The sequence below is a fragment of the Eulemur rufifrons genome, chromosome 14 (assembly GCF_041146395.1).
Source record: "Eulemur rufifrons isolate Redbay chromosome 14, OSU_ERuf_1, whole genome shotgun sequence".
Classification (NCBI taxonomy): Eukaryota; Metazoa; Chordata; class Mammalia; order Primates; family Lemuridae; genus Eulemur; species Eulemur rufifrons.
The window spans coordinates 8553169-8577715 of record NC_090996.1 but is presented as its reverse complement, the minus strand read 5'-3'; the positions used below and the strand labels follow the sequence as shown (position 1 = coordinate 8577715).

Below are 24547 nucleotides of genomic sequence, written 5' to 3'. Positions count from 1 at the left end.
TAGGAGGTGCTCGGTAAATGGTGGCTACTGAGGCTTATTTGTCCCAGAGCAGTGGGGACAGAGGCTCTCTGCCTTTCCCTCCTGAGACCCCGGCCAGGTCAACACGGTACTCGGGCTTTGGGAATCACCTGGGCCTCCTCTCTCTGCTCTCCCAGGAGGCAAAGGCTGAGAGGGAGGGGCATGCTGCTACCCAAACTGCTCACTCCTTGGGGAGGTGGCAGAGCCCTCAAACAAGGCCATGCAGGAGGCCTGGCTGGCATGGCTACGCCTCAGACTCAAAGTCAAGGGCTTGTGCGTGTGGCAGCGGAGGGGGAGTAGGGGAGCAATGATGTCTGTCCCAGTGATCCCAGCCTCCTGCCTCCCTGGGTCTTCATTCCATTCTATGGGCCCTGAGGGAAAGACATGCCAAATTCATTGTGGCTTTGGGGACTTCCTGGGTCAGTCTCTGGGGCAGAGGTGCGGTGACAGGGCACCACATTTTCAGAGGCTCCTGGAGTGGAAATGTTGGCTTTTCCCTGTCTGTGCCCAGACCCAGCATTTCCTGGGTCACTGCTCTCTTCGCCACAGCTGTGAGGGGGACAGTGGCCTCATTGTTCCCATTTTACAGATGAGCCAACAGAACAGGGAGAGGGGAGGGCTCAAAGCTCCAAGCTTAGCTAGGGGCAGAGACCTGCTCTGTCACCTCACCTGTGTCCTCGCAAGAAGGGGCGTGGCAAGAAGGTGGGGAGGGGGCCTGGGGCTGGGCACTGGGGGCTGAGGTGGGAGCCTCACGCCACCAAGCCTGGGGGCTCTGTCCCTGCCCCCACGGTGACTGCAGGCTGAGGCTGCCTGAGAAGGTGACTCCAAGTGCACCACCAGTCACCGAGGATTACCGGCCATCCATCAATATTAAGGAAAGGGATTGCTTTTTAATGGGGCCAAAGAGCGTGTGTCCCTGTGACTGGTGGGAATATTTGTCAAATGCCAGAGAATGCAGTAAATAAAAGTGAACAAACCAGTGTTTCTAGAAACAGATATTAATGACTTGATTTCATAAAAGAGCAAGGGTCCTGTGTTTATTGAGCACTTTGTGGGGACTGGCTGGGGGCTGGGCAGCCCTGTTGGCGCCTTCGTCCAAGGACTCTCAGAACAACTCCAGAAGACAGGTGTCCCTATTTTACAGGTGGGTAAACTGTGGCTTGTCCAATGTCAGGCTAGGGCTGGAAGCCTGGATTGCTGGGTCTCAGCGTGGCTGCGCTGAAGGACAGGGAGGGCGGGGTGGTCACTCATGGGCCCGCCTGGGGAGGCTCCGGGCTCAGGACGACCTGAGTGAGGGCTGGGGTGGGGAAGGGGACCTGACCCAGCACCTGGAGACCTAGTGGGTGCTTCCTAGAGAGGCGGGGTCCTTGACGCTGGGGGTCTAACACCCAGGACATGGCCAAATGCCATTACCCTCTGCATGGGGAGGGGAGAGGCATGGTCAGGAAGGGGCCATGGGGGCCAGTGAAGAGGAGGGGGCTTTGTGCGGGGAGACGGGCTCAGGAAGGGGATGAGTTGGGGAGAGGGGGGTATGGGGAGGGGGGCAGGAAAGTGCAGAAGGCTATCCCTGCCTGTCCCCACCCACACCCCCTCACTCCTTGAGTCTCCCCACCCAGCAGCGGGACCTGCAGTTCCATCCAGGTCCTGGGGGGCTCCCTGCAGGAAGATGCCCCCTCCCTGCCCTGCTCAACCCTGGAGTCTCATTTCCTCTTCCCACACCTGTGGCTCATCAAACATGTTTCCTTGCCAGCTAGAGGCCTCCTTTTCCTCTGTCCTCAGTGTCCCCCCATCAGCCCATCCATCCCTCTCTGCATGGAGTCTCCTCAGCCCTACCTGGTCCCCAGCTGGACACGAGTACTAGGTCCCTGTGTCCCTTTCTTCCCCCTGCAAGCAGCCCTGCCGGCAGCCAGCCGGGACTCTGGATCCAGGCTCAGCCTTGGCCTCGCCTTCCCAGTGGCCTTCAGCAAGTGACTGTCTCTGTCTGAGCCTCGGTGCTTTCCTGAGCTCTACAGAGATGATGGCCCATGTCTTGGGGAGCCCAGCAGGCCTCGGAGGGCAAGCAGAGGTGTGGCTTGGAACGACTGCTGTGCACAGGCTGTGTCCGGCCCGTGTGGCTCCAGGCCCCAACCCCATGTGCAGGGAGTTTCTGATTTCTCGGCCTCCTGACAGTGCAAGCCTGACGGGCAGGCCTTGCCCCCAGGTAGGCGCCCTCAGCAGCCAGCCCACTGGTTTCAAAGCACTCGGGGCAGATGCCAGAGCTCGGGTACCCAGCAGCTTTCCTTGGAGCTGCACACGTGGGGCAGACTTGTTCTCTGTTTGCTCCAGCTCCCTGTGTGAGGGCTGTCTTGTCTCCACTAGATTTGGGGAGGGGGTCCCTAAACCCTTACTGACCGATGGATATACTGAGTGGTTGGGGATCACCCACACCCGCTCCTCCTCAGTCTGACAAACTCCTACTCATCCTTCAGGGCCCGTTCAAGTGTCTTTTCCAACAGCCTTCCCTCCCCGTCTCAGAATCCCTGCTCTGAGTTCCTGAAGCACTCAGCCCTCTCCTGCCCTGTCCTGTCACCATGATTCTAATCTGTTTTGTGACCAAGTTGGTTGTTAACATGCTTGTTTCTGTTCTGAGATGGTGGGGTCAGGGTGGTCTTTGAGGACAGGCAGTGGCTCCAGTCCGGTTCTGGGTCCCAGCGTGGTCCAGCACAGTGCCTGGTTCTGAACAGGACAGGGTGAAGCCTGAGCCTGTGGGCGTGGCGGCCGCGATGCCTGTGCAGAAACCACGGGCAGCCCTCAGCACACAGCCAGGGCCCCTTGCGCTCTCGCCTGGCTGCAGTACCAGCTCTGCAGGGTGACCCACGCGTTTTACAGCAGGCTCCAGCTGTCACTGATGTTTACAATCCTCTCTCCCCTACTCACTGGATGTTTCTGGAGGGCAGGGACTGAATCAGAACCCACTTCAGAGCTTGACACAGAGCAGGCGGTCAAAGACAGCTTATTGATTGAATAAACCAATAAATAAATGAAAAGTAGGCTGGGTTTGCAACGGTTCCGCCCCAACTAGTGCAGACTCTTGGCCCCTTCTCTGGGCAAGGCTCCCGCGCTCGCCCGACTCCGCCTGCGGCCCCGCCACGCCCCCGTCAGGCCACGCCCCCACCACGCCCGCCACGCCCCCGGCCCGCTCACCCCTGCTCCTCCATCATCTCCTGCAGCTCCATGCACTTGAGCTCCACGCGCCGCTTGCGCTCGTGGTCCAGGATCTCGCGGTGCGCGCGCTTCACCAGGCCCGGCTCCGCGGCGCGCAGCTCGTCCTCCGCCCGCGGCCAGGCCCCGGAGGAGGCGCCGGGCTGCGGGAAGCCGTTCGCGGCGTCGGGCGGGGACGGCATGCCGGCCGCCCCGTTGTTGACCGTGGAGGACATGGCGCCTGGCCCCGGAGCCGCTGGCCTCGGCCGCCGGCCCTGCAGGACAGACACAGACACAGACACGATGCGGGATGGTCACTTCTTGGCCACCTGCTAAGCTCCTGTGTGCGCGAGTTAATCCTGGAGATTTAAGGGCCCACTCACGGCTCTAATCCGCTTCCCCTCATGCTACAGAGGGGGGCAGACAGCAGGTTTGCACCTTTGGGTCACACCTCAGGGCATGAGGGAGGTTGGACACTGGGCTTTTTTCCCCTGTCTGTAAGGTGGGTGGATGCAGGCCGGACTAGATGGCCGGTGAGGGCCATTGGCTTGGCATCGTGTCATCTCCAAGGACCTAGCAACTCCCTGGGACACCCCTGTCTGCCTCGTGTGAGTGCCTGGGCTGGGACGTGCCGCTTGCACACCGCACTAACTCCCCAGTGGTGTTTCTAAACCGTTTACACACACTGTCCTGGCTGCCTCTGTCCAGGGAGGTCACAGGCCACACATGCTCCTGCCTCCCAGTCTGCTCCCGGGGCAGCCCTGCAGAGAGAGGAAGACGGAGCTTTCTCCAAGTTCAACTCCATTCCAACCCCAGATGCAGTTCTCAGTTCTCACTGTGATCTGGCTAACATCTCCAGAGCCAACTTTCCAGCCGGGGGTCTCGCCCAGATTGAGGCCCACAGGGCTGTCTCCTCCTTTTTTCTGGAAACACTGTTTTTGATGATGTGACCAAAGGTGACTTTGGCATTAGCTTTCCAGGCAGCCATGTCCTCTTGTAGTCTCAAGGTGAGGTGGGAGTCAGTGTGGCTTAGACGTAAGAGGCCCTGACTCCACCCTGCGCCCCCTGAAGTAGAGCAGACACCCCCCCCCAAGGACTTCTATCTTAACAGAGGGGAGGCACCTCCTGAGCTATTTCCATTTCCTTTCTCCAAGGCTCTGCTAGTTGCTAAGCAACAGGGAGGCCTCCTTCCCAGGGAGTGGGATGGGAGGGAGGGAAGGAGCAGAGGGAAGTAGGAAGAGAAGGGGTTGGGCCTGCCTGGGCATCCTGGATGGGACCTTCCCTGCAACTCCTCCCCCAATACACCCTCCCCTCTCTGGCCTCAGTGTGATGGAGTGGGGGTGTTCAGAGACAAGAAACTGGAAGGCAGAAAAGAGAGAGAGTGACTGTGAGAGGCAGAAGAGGCTCTGAAGGGGACAGAGTGACAGGAGGTGACAGTGGTGATGAGAACATAAGCTCCTCTCATATGTCCTTCCCCATGGATCCCAAGTCCCTGGGTTCTAGGTTGGGCTCTTCCACTCCTTGCTGTGTGACCCTGAGGATGTTACTGCCCCTCTCTGAGCCTCTGATCCCTACCTGTGCCTGGGAGCATCATCCAGACTCCTCAGGAGAAGGGAGTTCCTGGGGGCTTACAGATCAAAGCCGTTCGAACTCCTTTTGCACCCCAAACCCTGCCAGCTTCCCGCTTCTGTCCCTGGACCAGCCCTGTACCCGGGTTCCGTCAGGCCTTCTCCTGGGACGGTCCACAAGCATCGCCCACTCCCACACCCCACACAGAGCTCTGGGATCCCTGCTTCCCACCAGCCTTGGCCATGGTGTCTGGCCTGAGGGTGACCCCTCCATCTGTTGGTCACCTGAGCCAGGGACATGTGTGGAGCTTGGAGACCCTCATGCCCTGGCCCACTGCAGCTCACCTGTGGTCACGTTTGGCCCCTCATCCCCTCTTCTCAACATCGCTCACACTTATCCACCTCCTCCCCCTGTCCATCCAAGCCCTTCCCTCTACTGCCTCATCCTCGCACCTGGCCTCCCTCACCTCGGACCTCCATCCTCCACTAGCAGCCTGGCAGACCAGCCCAGGAGCAAATCAGGCCATGTCATGCCTGGTTAACAGCCTCCTGTGACTTCCAACACCTTGGCGTAAGTCGGGAGGTGGCCCTTCCTCCCAGTCCAGCCCCACCACATCCATCCTCCTCCCCCTCCACCCACTCGCTGTTCCCTCTCCCTGAGATGCTCATCCCCGACTCCTGGTTGTCCTCAAAGTCACCACTCAGGCATAATCACCTTCCCCTGTGTCTGGTGCTACCCTCCCAGAGCTTTGCCAGTTGCTGTTGTCACTGTGGGTTCACAGGTCTGGCTCCCGCTGGGCTGAGGGCAGCTTAGCTTTCAACTCCTAGTGGCAGCCCAGTGCCCAGTGGACGTGGAGGTCAATGAACGCAGGCTGAACCAATCAAAGACAATTACAGAGGAGGCAGGATAGAGGGATACATGGCCCAGTCCTTAATATGGCCTTCGAGGCCCCTCGAGTCTGGCGTATGCTGTCTCTCGACTTCATCCCTCATCCCTCGCCGCACTCCATCCTGCAGCCAACACCCAGCCTGTCGGCCTCAGTCATCCTCCCCCAAACGTGTGCTCTCGCTTCCTCCCGTGTGCCTTTGCCCATGTGGTTTCCCCTCTTCTCCACCTCGGGAACTTCAACTCATGGTTGGGGCCCAGCCCCAAAGTCACCTCCTCCAGGAAGTCTTCCCCTCTTCCGGGAAGGATAAGTCATTCCCTCCTTGTGCTCCTGAAGTTTTTTTTTGTCCACACTTCTTTGACATGACATTTAGATACTGAGGTTCGGTTTGTCATTTGTGTCTGACTCCCATTATAGACTGTGAGCCCTTTGAGGGAAGGGACCGTCCCTTCATCCTGGCTCCTCAGAGCCTTCGCCAGCACCAGGCAATGCAGGAGGTGCTCTGAGGGTGGGGAGAGAAGGCACTGAGCTCCAGCGAGAGCTCTTGGAGCGGGGACTGAGCAATGCTGCTCTGCACTTCTTCCCTCGGACCCGGGCGAGGCTCCCCAGCCTAGAACTTGGCCCCAGCTCCTGGAGGGCAGGGAGGGAAAGCTGGTGGGGGTAGTTCTGAAGGCATTCAGAACTCCAAACTCCAAGTAATTCCAGCCCCAGCACTAGGAGAATGCCTGGGTACCATTGCTAGCTCGCTAGGGTAATCCTTGCAGAAAGGCTTGAGGAGGAAGGGAGAGTGGTGTGAAGAGAGGAGACGGCAGACGGGGATGGCCTTTCGCTAGGACAGATGGTGGATTCTACCACTTTCACCTGGCGAGTTGCAGAGGCACCAGGCAGGGATCCGAGGCCGGTCATAAACAGAGTGACCCGAGTCATTGCACACGAAGCCCACTTCCTTCCAAGTTGCGGTTGCTGGGCCAGCGGACTAGGGGGGTTACAGCAGGCACAGGGTCTCTCTGTGAGGCATCTGACATTATCTTTTAAGAAATCATCGTGAGATTTCATAAGGAGACATGGTGCTGGTGGGCGCTAATGTTCTGTACTGTTGTAATTGATTGATTAATTGACCTATACACAAAAAGAGCTGATTAATGGGTCAATGTCATATTAGATGCAGCTATTTAGTGGAGAACCACAGGGCTTTGTCCTCACCCATGTCTGCTCTAATATGTTCACTAGTGACTGGATAACACGGATAGCCTGATAGTCAGATCCACTGAGGACACAACCTGCCCATAAATACGGAGCCGGAATCTAAAAGGACTCACCAGACTGAGACGATGGAAGAATCTAAGAAGGAGAAACAAGATAGTGAGAAATGCCACCTTCTGAAGCTGGGTCCCAAACTAAAATAGGAATGGGATAGACAGTTTAGAAGCAGCATATTGAGGAAGGATTTGGGGATTTTCAATGATCACAGACTCAATTTTAATCAATATCATGATGTGGCTGCCAAAAGTGGGTGTTATCTTAGGGCATATCAACAAAAATATGATGTCAAGAAGGGGGGATTCTGAGAATATACAGGTGGCCAGAATACCTGTCTTCAAATATTTGAAGGACTGTGGAGGATGTAGGTCAAACCTGGCTGGTTCTGCCAAGAGGCTTGTTAAAAGTAGAGATGTCTGCTAGGGTTGCCAGGTTTGGCAAATAAAAAGACAGGATCCCCAGTTAAATTAAATTTGAATTTCATATTTGGAACATACTTCTACTAAGAAATTATTCATTTTTTTATCTGAAATTCAAATTTAACTCGTTGTCCTATATTTTACATGTCAGTCCTACCTGGGACCCATCCCAGATCTTCTAAACCGAAATCTCTAGAGATGAAATCGTTAATGTTCCCCAGGTCATTCTGATATAGCCCATCTATGGACCAGCAGTTGGGGGGCTGTGGTCTAGAGCAGCAATTTTCAAGCTTTACTGGACACCAGAATCACTTGGAGGGCTTGTGCAAACAGATTGCTGGTCCCACCCCCAGAGTTTAGATCTGGGGTGGGGCCTGAGAATTTGCATTTCTAGTAAGTTCCTAAGTAACAGCAATGCTGCTGGTCCTTGGATCACACTAAGAGAAATGAAGCCCCAGCCAGTCTAGGTGGCTCCAGAAGACAAAGCCAAGATTCCTGTAGCATCGACTTCAGCTCAGTCCAAGAAAGAGTTGTCTATTTTGTTCTGTTTTATAACCATTAAAACTCTTTACAAACCAAGCAGTTCATCCCAGGATGAGTGAGCTCCTATTACAGCAGCTGTTCAAATAGGAGATACACACTACACTATATTCACTCATTCACTTAACGAACACTCACCCGGCATCTACTGTCAACCCCACCTTATTAAAGGCTGGAGATTTGGAGATGAACAATACCCCACCCTGGTCCTCTGGAAGCTCACAGCGGGGCTCAGGAGACCGACAAGTAAACAGCGGTGTAGTGTGATGAGACAGAACTGGAGAAGTGTCTGTCGCCCTGCTTTGGGTGGTCAGGACAGGCTTCCCAGCACAGGTGGGAGTGAGCAGGAGACAGGTGCCAGAGCAGGTACCAAAACCTAAATGGGCGAACTTGGCAGGACTCATAATTGACTGGATGTGGGGTGAGGGAGGTGTCTTAGATGACTCTGGAACTCTGGCTTCAGGGACTAGGTAGATAGTGCAGCCATTTATTGTGATGGGGAAGATACAGGGAAAACTGGGTGTGTGTTGAGGGTGAGGGGCTTGTGGGGGTTAAGCAGGCAGATATGGAGTCTAGAGCCATAACCCTAGCCCTAACCCTAACTTGTTCTGGTCCTCGGGGGCACTGACACTGCGCTTCTTTGGAGGCAGAAGAGCAAATGGGCAATCTTTTCCCTATCACTGACTGGCTAGAGACCCTGAATAAGTCCCTTCCCCTCTCTGGTCCTTTCTTTCCCCATTGACAAAGAGGGGGCTGGACTCAAAAACCCAACTCAAAAACCCCTCTCCTGCTCTGGAAGTCTGGGTAGCACTAACGCCACGTGCACACCACCAGCCTTCAGCCCCGCCCTTCCTGCCACGCCGGCCACTCCCGGAGCTCAGCTGAGGCTGTCCTCAGCACTCGGTCAGCTCCCAAGGGCAAGCCCCGATGCTGGAGCCAGAAACCCACCTGCAGGTTAAGTCAGGAAGCTCTAATTTAACGCCTGCCAACAGGGGCCACCCCCTCTTATGCCAGCCAGGAAGCGGTTAAAGGGCCAGAGGCCTGATTTCCAAGCCTCGTGGCTGGGTCCCCGGGCTTGCTTGCCTCCCACAGGTTCAAGCGTGGGTGTCCTGAGCAGGCCTGGCCACAGACAGGAGGGGCCGCAGACTGGATGCTGGTACCTGCAAGTCCAGCCCTGCTGGTGATTAATTGAAGGTGAAACAGCCCAGCTGTACTGCAGGGTCTAGTCTGTTCCAGAAACTCAGCTGCTGACAGGCATGGAGACCTCTCAGCTAATGAGACCATCATTCACCCTGGGGCTCAGAGGGAGAAGATGCCCAGGCCAGTAGTGCCCTGGCCAGGCCTGGGGGGCGGGACAGGCTGCAGGTGGGTCTGAGGGGGAGGCCCAGCCTTGCCCTGGGGATCCCTGATTTGATGGGGAGACAGGGCTGTGCTGTTCGGGAATCCATGAGAGGAGTGACCTTGGGCATTCGACTTAAACTCTCTGTGCCTCAGTTTCCTTGCCTGTAAAGCAAAACTAATAATAGCATCCTCCTCATAGGTTTGCTGTAAAGGACTAATGCATGTGAAATGTCATCGCAGCGCCTGGTGTGCAATGAATGTCTCATAAATGGCACTGGTGATCATTATTATTATTTGTCAGTGGTGACCGTCCTGTTTTGGACATGGTGAATGTGACGAGTCCCTAGACCTCCAGGGGAAGATGTCCAGGATGCCGCAGCTCATGGGTCTGGTGCTCGAGAAACTGAGATCTGGGCCTGATTTGGGCATCATCCTTATATAGCTGCAGACTGAAACCTGAGAGCTAGCAAGGTTGATTGAGAAGGGTGCGTGGAGGGAGAAGAGGGCAGAGGCCGGAGCCCAGGGCGGGGGATAAGGCATCATTTGGAGGAACTTGGTGGTGTGACCTAGGCCACTTTCCTCTCACCCCCTCCTGGCCTCAGTAAACTCTTCCCGGCTCCCCATCCCTCTGGCAGCATTTCAGGCCTCCAGCACCACGGACGGCACCCACACTGCCAACCTGGAGGTCCCCTTTGCTCCTGGGGCTCAGAAGACTTGCCCTGGGGGCAACATTCATTCCCCTGCCCCTGCCCCTGGCAAACAGTGGCTACATCAAGCAGTAGCTACGACAAATTGGAAGGTGGGGCTGCGGAGTGATGGCCACAGGGTGAGAGACACCTTATTGGCTCCAAGGTTGAGTCACTCACTCACTTCGCAGCTATTTCTGACTGGCTACGCTGGGGCCCACGAGAAGACGAGAGAGAAGTGTGGGGGAGAAGCACTGATGCCTATAACACTGGAATAGAGGACGCACGGCAGAGACATCTAACAGAGCTGGGGTCGTGTGGGGAGGAGCACAGCTGGGAGTTCTTCCTGGAGGAGAGATCTTGAAGCATAAGTAGGAGTTGGCAGGACAAAGACGGGGAGGAAGGATGTCCTTGTCAGAGTGTGGGGGCGTGCAGAAAGAAGGCTTAGAGAGGAAAGAGGGAAGAGCAGGGGCTTGTGCTCAGCTGAGCCCAGTGGGCCAGGAGGAGAGCGAGGACCAGGCTGCCATGGCCTTCAGGGGCAGGCTGAGGAGCTAGAACCGTGCCCCTCAGGCAATAGGGAGCCAGTGAAGTGTGTTGAGCTGGGGAGGTCATGATCAGATTTGCATTTTGGAAAGATGTCTCTTGCAGCCTGGTGCCCTCAGGCTCCTGCCTTTTGGAGAAAGACCTAATCCTCAAGGTCAGGCCCGTCTATGTTAACCAGGACAACCTGTGCAGATCAGCAGGTAGGAGAAGAGCCAGCCCCACCTCCCCCGCCATTCAAATCACTTACTATGTGTGCTTAAGTGACTTAACCTCAGTGCTAGTTTCCTCATCTATAAAATGGGGTTAGTACAAGCACCCCCCTCTCAGGGTGGTTGTAAGGAGTGAAGGAATGAACGTACGTGCGGTGCAGTGCCCGGGTACCAAACTGGACATGTAAACCATGCCAACCAGTCTAAACCACTGCAGGCACAAGATAGACCAGTAAGAAACATAGATCCCACCAAATCAGGACAGATGTGTTCATAATCACTGTTCCAAACCAGTACAAACCTATGAAGACTAGCAGCCCAATAACGGCACATTTCACAGATTCCAACCCTCATGGACCCGCAGAGAGACCAGTGCGCAGGGGTCAGCCTGGGAGGAGGCGGCTCAGGCAGCCGGCAGCGAGAGGGTTAGGGGAGCGAGCTTCCTCCCTGCCTCCTTGGAGTCTCCCTAGGGAGGCGCTGGCGCTGCTGTTTGTTACCCAACCCTCCAGAAGACGCTGGGGAGGGGAGGGAGAACCGCTGAAAGCCTTCCTTCCTTTCAATTATTCAGCAGCGGGAGCTTCCTGCCACCCCTGCTGGAGCCAGAGGAAGGCCTTGGCCAGAGCCCCCAGGCTGGGGCAGGCTGGGGCTGGCTGGGGCTGGCTGGGGCTGGCTGGGGGTGGGAGGGCTGGTTCCAGAGGGTTCCAGGTGGGCAGGTGGCCTCGCCTGTGGGGGTGCTGGCACTACAGCTCTGAGCCTTGGCCACAGCCCTCGTGGGTCCTCTCCTGTCCTCCCCTGTCCAGCCATGCACCAGGTCCAGTGATGCCTGGGCAGGGCTTGGGTCGTCCTCTTCCCTGCAGTCTCGGCCTGTGCCATGGAATGGGGGCGACTGGGCTGGTGAAGTTCCCAGGGCTAAGATGGGGTGTCCAGGGCAGGCAAGGCAGGGAGAGTAAGCCTACTGGCTGCAGAGGAAGCCTGGCAGCTTAGCTGGTGCCCAGCCCAGGCTGGTCCCTGCGCCACGCTGCATTCTGCTCCTCCCCAAAACACACTGGCCCTGCTGCTCCTCATGCCGGACGCCCTTCCCCTTCCGTTCATCCCACAAGACTGCTCAAGTGTCACCTCCTCTGTAAGGCCTTTCCTGATCTCCTGGAAGGCTGTCCTGGGGGAGGTGCCTCTGCTGTCACCCTCTGGCTACCGCTCTCAGAGCTTTCCTCGTTCTGTCGTGACCGTTAGCTCCCTGGCCAATTGAGGGCTCTCCACGGGCAGTGACTGGGTTGATCCATCTTCATGTGCATGTTTGTTGAAATCCAGCCTGTGTTTGCACTGATGGGGAGCTCACTACTTGTATCTTACCACTGCCATCTCCAGGGACTTCAGTGGGAAAGGTCCTTGGTCACTGCTCTCAATATGCCCAGACTCTGTGTGTGCTGACATTTGCATGGGCCACACTGTCACCCACTTTGTAAGCCCTGGTGTCCAGCTCTGTCTTTGAACAGACAGGCAGGACTCGACTGGCCCCAGGCTCCTGTCCAGCAGCCCAGAGCCCGTATCCCTGTTGGCTCTGATTTGGGTCCCCAGGAACAAGGAGGCCTCAGCTGTCTGCTCCCTGCAGAGAGGCCCACAGTACAGGTAGATAAGACAGCCCAGGTGGGAACAGTGCAGACCGACCTAGCCCAGGACAGGCCATACAGAACCTTGTAAATGGGACAGACCCAGCCAAACCAGGAGCCCAGACTGGCTACATGCGCAGAGGACAGTGGGGACCCTGTACAGCAGTGTTACAGACCGGCGGAGTGGATCAGAACAGGTAATACTGGCCGCTGAATTAGTAGGCCAGTTCAATCCAGTAGACAGACATACTTAGACCAGAGCTGATACCAACTATGCCAGTGGTGTTTTCGTGTCCCCTCCCCTGTGCTCCAGTGGAACAGAGGAGTCCCTCCCCCACCTAGCCCACCTGCTTCCTGTCAGGGTCCTCATGGCTTTCAAGGAGGCTGTGGCCATCCAGCTGGGGAAGAGAGTCCCTGCGGTTGCCTGAGCTAGATGGAGGTTTGGGGTGGGGGTAGGGGATGTTCCAAAGGAGCAGCTTCCGCTCAGCCTGAGAAAGAGCAGTCTCACACTGAGATGTCACTGATGGGCTGGGCTGCTGGGGAGGTGGTGATTTCTGTGTCCTGGGGAGGCCTTGGGGAGGTGTCGTGGGGAAAGCCACCTGTGTGTCAGGACCCCATGTCCTCTAAGGACCCTCCCACGCTGGTCTCGAGGGCTGACCCTGCAGTAAAGTCGGAGGAGCCTGTGTGCTCTCCCCAGCTCCCAACACCTCCTTCTCCTCCCCCCAGGATCAGACAGCCCCTCTTGGGCTCACTCCAGGGAGCTGGGGGAAGGAAGACAAGATGCGCTAGAAGCTGTACGACCAGATCTCTTTTCCTTTCTGGGCCTCAGTTTCCCTCATCTGGACCAAGTGTCAGGGACCCAGGTCCTAGCAGGGTCAGCGTAGGGCTGTGTTCTGAGTCCCTGGTAGTCTAAGATTGAGAACAATGAAAATCGGGTGGTGATGTGTCCCCCTCCAGACCTGTCAGCAGGAAGGGTGTGTGCTGGACAGACAGACAGGCCCCTTCCACCCACTGGGGAGGGTGACAGAGAAGCCAGGGGCAGCTGCCTCCGCTGCCCACACAATCTCATTATGGAAAATTCCCTCTATTGACTCAGCTCTAATCAGGCAGGCTGCCCGGGGCATCCCCCCAGGTTTCTGCTGGGCCGGCTGAGATCAAAGAGAGCCGGGCTGGGGGCTGGAGCATCGTTGCCTTTCCCATCGATCCAGATGCGCCTCTCGTTGCCAGGCAACAGCCTCCAGTCTCTCTCTGTCCTTCCTCCCCCAGGGGCCGCAGGATTGGGCAGTAAAGGGAGAAGGAGAGACCCCACGTTCCCCATGTCTTCTTCCCTTACCAAGCTAGAAACCTCTGTCACCAAGCCAGGAGCCTCTTCTCTCCAGAAAGCACCCCCCATTTGGGGGGCTTGATCCTCCCACCTAAATGGACCCCTTTCTTCCTCACATTTGTATGCGCCTCCTATATACTTGAAATCCACGCTTCCCTGCTCCATACAAGCACCATCTCAGGAAGACGGGCCAGGGAGTCACCATTTAGGAAACCGAGGCCCAGAGATGGGAAGGGACCCTCAGAGGGTCAGTGCCAAAGTCAAGACAAGATAGCAGCCTCCCAACTCCCAGCCCAGCATTGCACTAAATGCGGGAGCCATTTGATCTTGCGAGAATGGCTCTGAAGACAAATTCACACTCCCATCTTTGAGTGGGTTGGCTTTTTTTTCTCCTGAAACGTAGGATGCATTTCATAGTAGTTTTTTTTTGTTGTTGTTTCAAGTGCCATAATTTAAAACTGTGAGTTGTGTTTTAAAACAGGCATAAAAATGTAGTGTGGGTTTTGGGGGCTGTAATAGACTAAATAATGCAAATCTGATTATTTTATCACAGTTTAATATTTTGCATATTTTTATCTACTTTATACTGCTCATCTTCACTTTTTTTTTTCTTACTAAACATATGAGCGTCATCCCAGTAGTTATGTGCTGACCTACTTATAGCATAGCTTATTTAGGATTTTAAGGTCTCTCCCCCTCCGAGGTCTTTACAGCCGTTGGAGATGCACGAAGGAAAGTTTCTTACTCTTCCCCTGGTATCTGTGAAACCCTTATTTGTGCCACCAAGGCGGAGGAAGAGGTGAGATACTTCTCAGGTTCGAGGGCCCAGAACTCAGCAGTCCAAAGCTCCCTATGAGCTGCCCAGAGGTGCACAGCCACTGGGCAGCAGTTCTGGTGCCCTTGGACCTGCCACTGCCTGCCACCTGCTCACCTCCAGCTGTGCGTTGCGGTGCAGTGACAGCCCCTCCCCGAGTCCCCTGCCCGGCACCAGTCATACACTTCAACTCCGGGAAGCACAGCTTTTCAGGGTTCTTGACAAATGGTAGCCAATTAATGTCAATTAATCTGATTAGCCTAAATAGTTAATTAAGCAGTTGATTAACAACATCATTGACAATAACCCACGGCTCCTGAGGGACACCGGGTGGGAGGCAGGAAAGAGGGGGTAGGCTCTCCTTGCTCTGGGGGTGAGCCCCTTAAGGTCAGACTGGGAGCGGGAGCTTCTCGTGCAGCAGCCTCTCCTGGTCTCCGCCCTGCCCCACGTCACCCTGGAATCTTCATCGGGACATCCACTCGCAAGCCCAGCCCCGGCCCCAGGCCAGGGTCGAGAGGGTCTGATTTCTGTGGGATGGTAGCTGAGGAGGTGAAAAGACCTCCTGTCTGGGAAACTGTTCCACCCAAAGTCCCAGAGAGGGGCCCCTGTCTCTGTTGCCACCAGCAACAACCAACCCTAACCCTAACCCTGCCCCAGACCAAGCACCTCATAGCTTTATAGTCCTGCCCAGGGCCATGGACTCCCCAAGTTGCAGAGCAGCCCTGGGAGGGACCTGCCACCCTCAGCCCATCCTACAGATGAGGAAACTGAGTACCCACTAGATGCTAGGCCTGTGCTTGCACTGGTGACCCGCAACACTGAGTCACACAGGGTCCCTGCCCTCAAAGACAAGCATCTAGTCAGGGGCCTTACAGAACCTCTGTGCAGCCTCTGGGGTCCTACCACATTTTAGCTGGGTGACGCGGGTGACATTGTTAACCTCTCTGTGCCTCAGTTTCCTCAGCTACGACCTGCCTACTTCATAGGAGGTCGTGGGGACTAAAGGAGTTGATACATGCCGCAGGGCCTGGCACGTGGGAAATGCCACATGAACCAGAGGGTGACGACAGTCAGGATGGAGTGCAGGTGGGGCCCAGAGAGGAGCAGCACCGGGCACCTGGGCACACAGAAGGGAGAGCTTGGAACAAGGCGTCGCCCTTGAGCAGAGCCTGAAGCTCAAGGAGGTAGAGGCAGAGGGAAGAAGGACACCCAGGCACAGGGAACCGCGTGTGCACAGCAACTCGGCCCCGGTTCTTAACTCCACACCTACGGTCACCTGGGACATACAACAAACACAGACCCCTGGCCTCTCACTCAGAATCGGTAATTTGGGTGGGTCCTAGGATCTGCGTCTCATGGACCATTCTAGAAGTCCTGGAGCAGGTATTCTATACCTAGGGACCGTGGTGGCAGTGGTTCTAGGTGTTCGGGCTGGAGGGGCCCCAGACCGTGTGACCCCTGTCCTGAAAATACACCACAGGCCCATCTGTCCAACTGTGCTTGCCCTTCGGGGTGACCTTCCTGAGACAGCCCTGGCTGTGCGCTTATCTGCTGGGAACGTTCCTTGCGTTCTCCGCCAGCCACAGGAGAAAGGCCGGACTGTCTCGCCTGGCACGGAGGCCCCCTCCAGCCAGCCTCTCTCTCTAGCCCCGACTGTCTAGCCTCCCTATTCCCCAGTACCTGGCGCTCTTTCCTCTTCTCTGCTCCTCTCTGCTCCTGCCAGAAACGCCCTGCCCCTTGTCCCTCCCCCTGGCAAACCTGCACTCATTCTGTGAGGCCCATCTGCGAGGCCAGCTCCAAAGCCAGCCAGGCAGGCAGGCCTTCCTTCCACCAGGGCAGCCCTTGGGATGCACCATGTGACCCCTAGTCTGTCCCAAAGCATCCCCTGTTTGTGGGCCTTGCTCTTTTGAGGGCTGCTCAGACACAAGGACTGTGTTGCTCCCCCCGACCCCTCTCCCGCCCCCGTTTTTCAAAAGCAGCGGCTGTTCACAGGCACGATCACAGCTCACTACAGCCTCAAACTCCTGGGCTCAAGCGATCCTCCCGCCTTAGCCTCCCGGGTAGCTGGGACTACAGGTGCACACCACCACGCTCGACTCTTAATGCCTAGTACAGGGCTTGGGGGTGACAATACAAATGGAGATTTTAAGTTCAGAGGAGCTGTTGAGCAAGTGTTTGATGAATGAATGAATGACCATCTCTACTTTCTGATGTCCGAAGAGCAGAGGACAGAGGAAGAGAGCATCCAAGAGGCAGAGAAGAGGAGGTGTTCTGGGGAGACTAATGAATGGGTCACAAGGACCAAGAAGCATGTGTCAGACAGGGCCAGAGAGGGAGGGAACACAAGACTGCCTAGAGGCAGGACCCTGAGTGTCCCAGCTTCCCTCCCTCCCCAGAAGCCCTCCTGGTGTCCTGATGGGGGAAAGAATGGCTTAATGGCCCTGCTGATCCTGAGGCCCCCTCCTCCAACCTAGGGTTCTCTGTTCAACACAGGGCCTGTGCCATCAGCTGGGGACAGGCATGCCCACCTCTCCCTGTCTCCCTGGGTGAGCCGAGCCTGCAGCACACACACACACACACTCTACTGTCAAATCTCCCAGAAGTGCGTCTCCAGTACCTGTCCCCTCTTCAGTGGCACCATCACCTCTTGCCCAGATGAATGCAATGTCCCTGGCCTCTCTGCCCTTGGTCTCTTTCTCTCCCCCTCCCCCACCCACCCCACTGCAGCCGGAGTGGGTTTCCTGAAGAGCAAATCTGACCATTTCATGACATTGCTCCAAAGCCTTCTATGACCCACTGCTTTCCAAATACATTCCCAGCTCTTACAGTGGTTTTCAGAGTCCTTTGAGGCCTGACCCACTGACCGCTCCCACTGGACTGCCCTCCGTTCCTCGGCACACCCTCTGTCCTCTGTGCTGTGTCCACCTGAGATCATTCAGCATCCCCTTGATCCAGCCAGGGCATTTCACACCTCTGTGCTGTTGCTCGTGCCATTCTCTGGAGTGCCAATCCTCTGCCTTCTCTGTCTGACACCCTGTCATTCTTTAAGGCCCAACATAAATGTCACTTCTCTCAGAAGCCTCTTCTGGCTGCAACATTACCTTGGACAACTTAGTTCTAGCCGAACCTCAGTGGGTCGTCACTGTCACTTCCCACAACTGCCTTCCTTTCCCTCCAGTCCGGGAGCCCACCAAGGTCTGAATCAGTGGCTGATTCTCCTGTGTGTCCTCAGGGCTCCTACTGGGGCTAGAAAATAGGAGGCACTGAGTAAATGTCGATTGTACAGTCTTCCCCACTCAAACAGTGACTGCTGTCTCGCAGGAGAGCACTGGGCTTTACCGTTTCCTGGGTGCTTTCAAACCCGTAATCGGAGTCACTTCTCATATCACACCTGGAGGCAGGTATTATGATGCCCCTTTTCCAGAAGAGGAAATAGACCCGAGGGTGGAGGTCGGGGCCCAGCTGAGATGACAGCGCAGGAGATTGGGAATCACCTGATTCCGGCTCCGAGCGCTCTGCTTTCTCCCGGGGTCTGCTTGGATCCAGGCTCTCGCCCTCCCTGGGGGTACGTGACACTCTCAGGCCCTCCTTCCCCAGCAGCCTTGGCCACGCCCCACCTCAGCCCCTGGCAGAGGGGGTACTGAGGAAGCAGGTCGATGTCACGCTCTGTTCTGGAAAACCTGCTCCCCACCATAAAGCCATCCTTGCCAAGGGAATCCCACACCAGCAGACCCCAATGGTGTGCCCGCCCAAGAGGGGCAGGGCAGGGGGAGGCGCTCTCTGCTGCTCTCACTGGCTCCCCAGGAAGCAGCCCCACCCATGCCCAGTCTTTATAAGGCCATTTGAAAGGATGCTTTTTGAAGAATCTTTAAGGACATCAGAGAATGCTCATGACGGAGTGAAAGACAGGATGCAGACCCCCAGCCGCACGCTCCCGGTTATTTAACTCTATGCGTCTGTGAACACATGGAAAACACCCCACTAGAGTCACAGTGGTCATCGCTGGGTGGTGGGACCAATGGAGCTTTTATTTTCTCCCTGGTTTCGGTATCTCCCAAGCCTTGTACGGTGAAGCCGTGCCATTCTTGAAATCAAAAGAATTCAGTACAACTTGGTCTTTCCCATCTCCAACCTGGGACATTCTGGGGAACGGTGGCGGGGAGGGGGCTCAGTGCTGTAGCTCCTCGACTGAGGAAGCCGCCTGGTCCCTGGGGTCCTAGTAGCCCTCAGAGGCCCCGGCAGGATGCTGAGGGAGCACAGCAGCTCTGCAGTGGGCAGGAGGCCAGGGCGGGGGCGGCAGAGGCTGAGGCCAGGCTGACTGCCCAGGAAGCAGCGCCGCAGACGGATGGGCTGGCGGCTCTAGGCTACGGGAGAGTCCTTGGGGCTTGGGGGCTGCTCTGCAGCCAAGGCACACAAGGCCACTGAGGCCTTTCTCTGACTCTCAGCCTGGGTAACTTGGGAGTGGATCACCTGCCCAGGCCCCCTAATACCCCCGTTCTGGAGGACAAGGGACCCCCAGGGCTGAGCCTCGGGATGGAGGCGTCCTCCTCCTGTGCTCATGACCTGAAGAGGGTGGAGGGGCAGGAGTCTGGAGGGGTCAGCAGGTGCTAAGCCACAGTGAAGACATAGGCTGGGCTAGGCTGGGGTCTGTTGTGGCTGGTAACGAGACCCTCCCTGTCACAGGCCCCTCTGTTCCTCTGGGCCTCCTCCTCTCTCTCTGACCACCCCCTCCTCTTCTCTGAACCCACTGCCCCTTACCAAGTGGCCCCCCCTTGCCAAACGCCTTCCGCTCCTCTGACTCCTCCCATCTCTGGACAGGAAAGCTGCTCTCCTCTGAGCACCACCCCCCACCCCAGCCCCTTCCTCCTCACTGAGCCTCACCCAGTGAGGCCCTCCTCATCCCCTCCCCCCATCACACCCTGCCCTCTCGCTGAGCTGCCCTCTCCTTCACCGAGCCAAGGAGTTGGAATTGAGAAAGAACTTCTCCTCCGTGTCTTGCCGCTCCTCCCCTCTCAGCTGGACCAGTTACCATACCGACCCGAGTCTCCTTTGGGCCCTGCCTCCTCTCTGTAGAACACCAGCTGCAAAACCCCTTCTTCTCCCCCAAACTCCACGAATCAGCCTCAACCACTGCACCCCTGCTGCTTCCCTGGACCTGTGTGCGTGCCTTGGAGGCCTGTGCTCTGGCGAACAACTCTGGGAGGTGTGTGGAGGGCATCTTCAGTGTCCCTGCTGGTCACCTCAAATTCTGGGCCACAGGGCCTAATCCTGGCTCAGCCAAAGAGTCCTGGGATTTCCAGGTGAGCCACAGGGCCTCTCTAAGCCATATTTTCCCCTTTATTTAAGACCCCAAGTCTGTAGGTGGAAGGGACAGGTGAATTTGAAATCTTAGCTCCAACTAACCTTTCAAAGCTTGAAACACCACAAGTGACTTCCATCTCTGCTGATGGAATCACAGGCTTCCCAACACTTAGAGGGAAGAGAGATTTTAAAATGTGGTGCTTACAGGGCCTTCAGGTGAGGGGGGTCATCTAATTAAACCCCATCATTTCATGGTTAGGGACACGGAGGCCCAGAGATGGGAAGGGACTTGTTCAAGGTCACACAAGGAGCCGGAATCAGAGGAGGGCCCAGAAAGAAGGTCCTTGAACTCCTGTCCTGGAGTCCTTCAGCTGCCTCTACCACATGCCACCCCCCGACACCTGCTGGCCCACTGTGCCCTGGGAGACCCTCACCCTGGAGAGCATGGAGAATTGAGGGCAGAGGGGTGTCGTGGAAGCTACCCTGGGCCCTCAAGGCAGTGGGCTTCGGGAGCACCAAGACCTTGCTCTGTGACCTTGGGAAAGTCACATCACACTTCCAGGCCTTGTTTTGCTCCTCTGTGAGAGGGAGACCGCAGCACCTTTGGCACCAGGTAACATGAAGATAAGATGAGACCATGCATGTGAAGTGACAGGCCCACAGGCAGGGGCTCAGAGTGTGTGTAGGAGTTAAGGAAGAGGCTGGGCCCCCCTGACCTCCTCCTCAGTGCCTGGCTGGCCGCTGGGACACGAAGAGCTATGATCTTGTCCATGGGGGCAATAAGACGTGGGGGGAGGAGGAGAAAAGTCAGTGGGGGAGGCTGACCCCAGCAGTGCTAGCAGCACGGGCCATCTCAGGAGGTGAGAGTTAACCACTCAGAAAGGAACAGGAGGCCACCGGCTTGCCGAGGTCAGCGAGAGGCTGGCAGGCAGAGGAGACGGGAAGAGGGTGCGGCAGGGAGCAGATGGGCCCGTCAGACCCAGACTCCTTGTTTGGCAGGCGTGACAGTGGTGGTGGCATCCAGCTGGTCAGTTCAAAACACAGTCCACCTCCAAATATCCCAGTGACCTTGGGGGAGTCACCTCTTACTGCACTGCACACCTCACCCTGTGCCTCAGGCTCCCCACCTGTAAAGCTGGCATCATGAATCAAGACACAGGGACCTAACTGGGCCTTGATATCAAGAGGCTGAGACAGGTACCGCAACACTCCTGCCCCAGGGAAGACAGCTCGAGTGGCTTCATGACCTTGGAAAGTCACTCAAGCCTTTTTTCTCAGCTATGAAATAGGGATGATGATACCTTCAGTGTGAAGCTTTTGTGAGGATTAGCTGAGCCAACTGTAGCATGTGCCTAGCATGGAGCCTGGTACATGGCCCTCGACCAATGAATGTCCTCTAGGAAGAGAAAGACGTGCTTCAAACACTGCTGAACAATTGTCTGTCCACCTTTATCCAGCTCCTCTTTAAGAAAGTCTTACTTGTATCTACTTGCTAACACTCATCCAGAATTATATAGCTTAAAAGTAGTTTCCCATCCATTACCTGGATTATTTCTTTCAACCGTGAAGTAGATATTGTTAACACTCTACCTGTTTTACAGATTTGGAAATAGGCTCAGAAAGGTCAGGTGGCTTATCTGAGGTCACATCCCATGTCTCTCTGACTTCAGAGTCCATGAGGTCCCCCCGCCCACCCACCTCCACCTCTTAAAATCCAGTTGACTCTTTAGTCTCTCCTTAAGACTACCTCCTCCACCCCACAGGAGAGTGGGACGGGGCATCAAGTTAGGAACCAAAACGCTGGTAGTGTGTGGGAGCAATTTCCTCACCAGCTTGGTCCTATTTCTGGCTGAGGAAGAATCTGGCACAAGCTGGGGCCATGACCTTAAGATGCCCCCCGGACAGAGGCACTCAACAGCCACTGCCCTGCTCTCTGTCAAAGTAGTGTACCTGCCTTTTCTCTCGACATGGGACAAAAGACCAGCTCAGGCCTCTGATGCCAGAGTGAGTGAGGCCTTAGGGGAGGGAGAAGTTACGGCTGGGACAGGGCACAGGCACTGAAGTACCAGGTCAGACCTCCGTGCCCTTCTCTTGCTCACCCCAAGCCCATCCCCACAGTGGACCTGCCACCGAGCAGGAGCTGCAGGAGGCTTCAACATCGTCCAGGCAGGAGCCCTGGGAGGGAGGGGGAGGAGGATGCAAGGCAGAGCCTGCGTCTCTTTCCTCAGCTCTCCTCTTCCCCAGGAATTCGCTCTGGGGCTGGGCCCACTCTGGGCTCTAGAAACTCTTTCTGGGCACCCAAAGGGGCCGCAGAGACCTCCCCCCAAACTCGTAGGAGCTATTTTCTCTTCTGTGTCCTTCATCCTCTTCCCAGTGTGAGAGTAAATGCCATCCTGTGTGAGACCCAGTTCTCGTTGCCAGCTCCTGTCTCCCCAGGGGCATTTGGGCAGCTGGGAAAGAGGCCAGACTGTCCCCTATGCCGGCACCCCCTGCTGGACAGAGGCGCAGCATCCAGGTGGGGGCCTGCTCCCTACACCACACCAGTGACCAGCATCTCCACAGGGTCCTTGCGTCGGTCTCCCCGTTCCCTGGGGAGCAGGTCCTTCTCCTCGGCGGGGGAGGGCAATTGCACCGTGGTTGAGGATCTCCCCGGCACCCTCATAGGTCGGGTCATGGTCACTGATGCCCAGGGGAGTCCTGCCCGCGACCCCGCAGGCTCCTCTCTTTCTCCATTCCTCTCGGTGAAATGAATAACGTTCCTCATCTCTGTTCCCCGGGTGCCTCGCACGCCCGGACAGACACTCTAGCAGTCCCGCAACACCGCCCCTCTGCTCCGGGGCCTGGGGCTCCGGCGGCTCGGCTGGGGAGGCCCGAGGTTCCACCCAGCCCCAGCCCCTGTGGGAAATGCCCCCGCCCCAGCAGGGGCTCTCACCTCCCCGCTGACCGCCGCGCTCTGCCGGGCGCTGGAGCCAGGCTCTCCGGTCCCGCTCGTCCGGGCCGCCTCTTCGGCGCAGCTGGGCCGGGCAGCTCCGCGGCCCCGCGGCCCCGCGCCCTCCGTCCCCGCGGGCGCCGCCGCCGCCGCCGCCGCCGCCGCCGCTTGCTGAAATGCTGGACAGCGCACCACCATGGAGGCGGCCTCCCCGTCCGCCCGCCGGCCAGAGCGGCGCGGCCCCGGCGCCCACAGCGCCCTCCGCAGGCCTGGAGGGCCGCCCGCAGCGGAGGCGAGGGACTGGGCGTCGGGGAAGAACCGACTGCTGGGACGTCTGTTCCCCAGCTTGCGGATGGCGGGGGGCACGCCGGCCCTAGGAGGCGCCTGGGACAAGGGAGGTTATTAGTTTGGATCTAGGAGGGACACTCAATATGCAGAGTCCTCGCCAGGACACTATCCGCGCAGCCAGTGTCTAAGAGGGCGTCAGTCGGCTGGGGGACACCCCAGGATGCCCATGTCATTGTGCCTCCGGTGGCCGGACCGAGGCCGGGCAGGGAGGGGTGAGAGGGTGAGAGATATCCCAACAGGGAAAGAGATATCCCAACGAGAACGGAATCCTTGGGCCTTCGATGTTGCTGGGTTGGGAATCTGGAGCCAGGAGTTCAAGTCACCTTTTGGTTACTCTCGGTGGCTTTGGGCAGCTTGTCCGTCCTGTAGAGCGCCCCCCCCCCCCACCTCGTCCTTTCAGTGAGCGGCTGAGAGGAGGAAATTAATTCAGGAGCGGGGCCGGGGTTGGGAGCCCAGAGGCCTTTCCCTGGAAGCCAGGAGCGCGGAGGCCCCTGCTTCAAGCCTGTCTGCGATGTCCCGGTGTCCCGGTAGCTGTCTCAGGAGGCAGGGCTGGAAGTGCCAGAGCAGGCAGGACAGAGGGTGAGGCAAATGAGACGCCTGGGGTGCAGGTGTTTTTTTTTTTTATTTTTTATTTTATTTTATTTTTGAGACAGGGTCTCACTCTGTCGCCCAGGCTGGAGTGCACTCTGGCACAATTATTGCTCACTGCAGGGGGGCTCAAGTGATCCTTGAACTTCAGCCTCCTGAGTAGCTGGGACTATAGGTGCAGCTATTATACCCGACTAAGTTTTTAAAATTTTTTTTGTAGAGACAGGGTCTCCCTATGTTGCCCTGGCTCGTTTCAAGCCATCCTCCCACCTTGGCCTCCCCAAACACTGGGATTACAGCCATAAGCCACTGGTCCCAGCCCTGGGGTGCAGGTTTTAAGAAGCATTTACATGACACTAAGAGTCATCCCAGGGTCTGTGTGTACGTTTGTTGTGAGTCTGCGTGTGGGTTTATGTGTGTATGTACCCATCTGTGTATATGTGTCTGTGGGTCTGCTTCTGTGTCCATGTCTTTCTGGACTCTGTGACTGTGTGTGCCCTCACCCCCTCCCCTCTTCCTTTCCCCCGGTTTCCTCTCTTCCCCGTGTCTTTGAAGTGTGTGTGTGTGTGTGTGTGTGTGTGTAGAACCTTGATCTTCAGGCTCTTGCACTGTTTGCAGAACAAAGGTAGAGGAAGGGGAGAGGGGTGGGCTACAGCTGCTGCTGCCAGCACTGCTGCCCCAGAGCCCCAGGGGCGAGCCCTCTGCTGGTCTCCTGCCTTCTGGCTGCATGAATATTTCATTTGCTGGGGCTTTGGGCTGGCCTAGCACCAGTCGGCTTGTCTTGTCGCTCTGCTTCCAGGGAAGGGCTGCCCCTCTGCCTGGCTGGGCCTCCCACGGCAGAGCAGGGAGTAGGCAGATCAAGGCTAACAGAGACCCTGGGGGCCTGCAGGCCTCCTCTGGCCTGAGGAGCCATGGCTGGATGTGTGGCAGGGACGGAGGGAGACCAGACAAGGTGCAGGGACATGGTGTCATCTCAAAGAGCCAA

The 24547-nt window shown here is 56.9% G+C and overlaps 1 protein-coding gene across 2 annotated transcripts in view; it reads right to left on the bottom strand.

Annotated features, from left to right (window-relative positions):
* Nucleotides 1-22811, bottom strand: part of SRRM3 (serine/arginine repetitive matrix 3) — a 51727-nt gene extending 28916 nt beyond the window's left edge. The window contains exons 1-2 of one of the 2 annotated variants that reach the window (XM_069486625.1): nucleotides 22630-22811; nucleotides 3202-3473 (exon numbers count right to left, since the gene is read on the bottom strand). In XM_069486625.1, coding sequence (XP_069342726.1) covers nucleotides 3202-3434 — 233 coding nt within the window. In that variant the 5' untranslated portion in view covers nucleotides 3435-3473; nucleotides 22630-22811. Of the gene's footprint in view, nucleotides 1-3201; nucleotides 3474-22629 lie in introns of those variants that run through there. The other variant, XM_069486626.1, reaches the window with a different exon arrangement.
* Between the last annotated feature and the right edge of the window lie 1736 nt (nucleotides 22812-24547).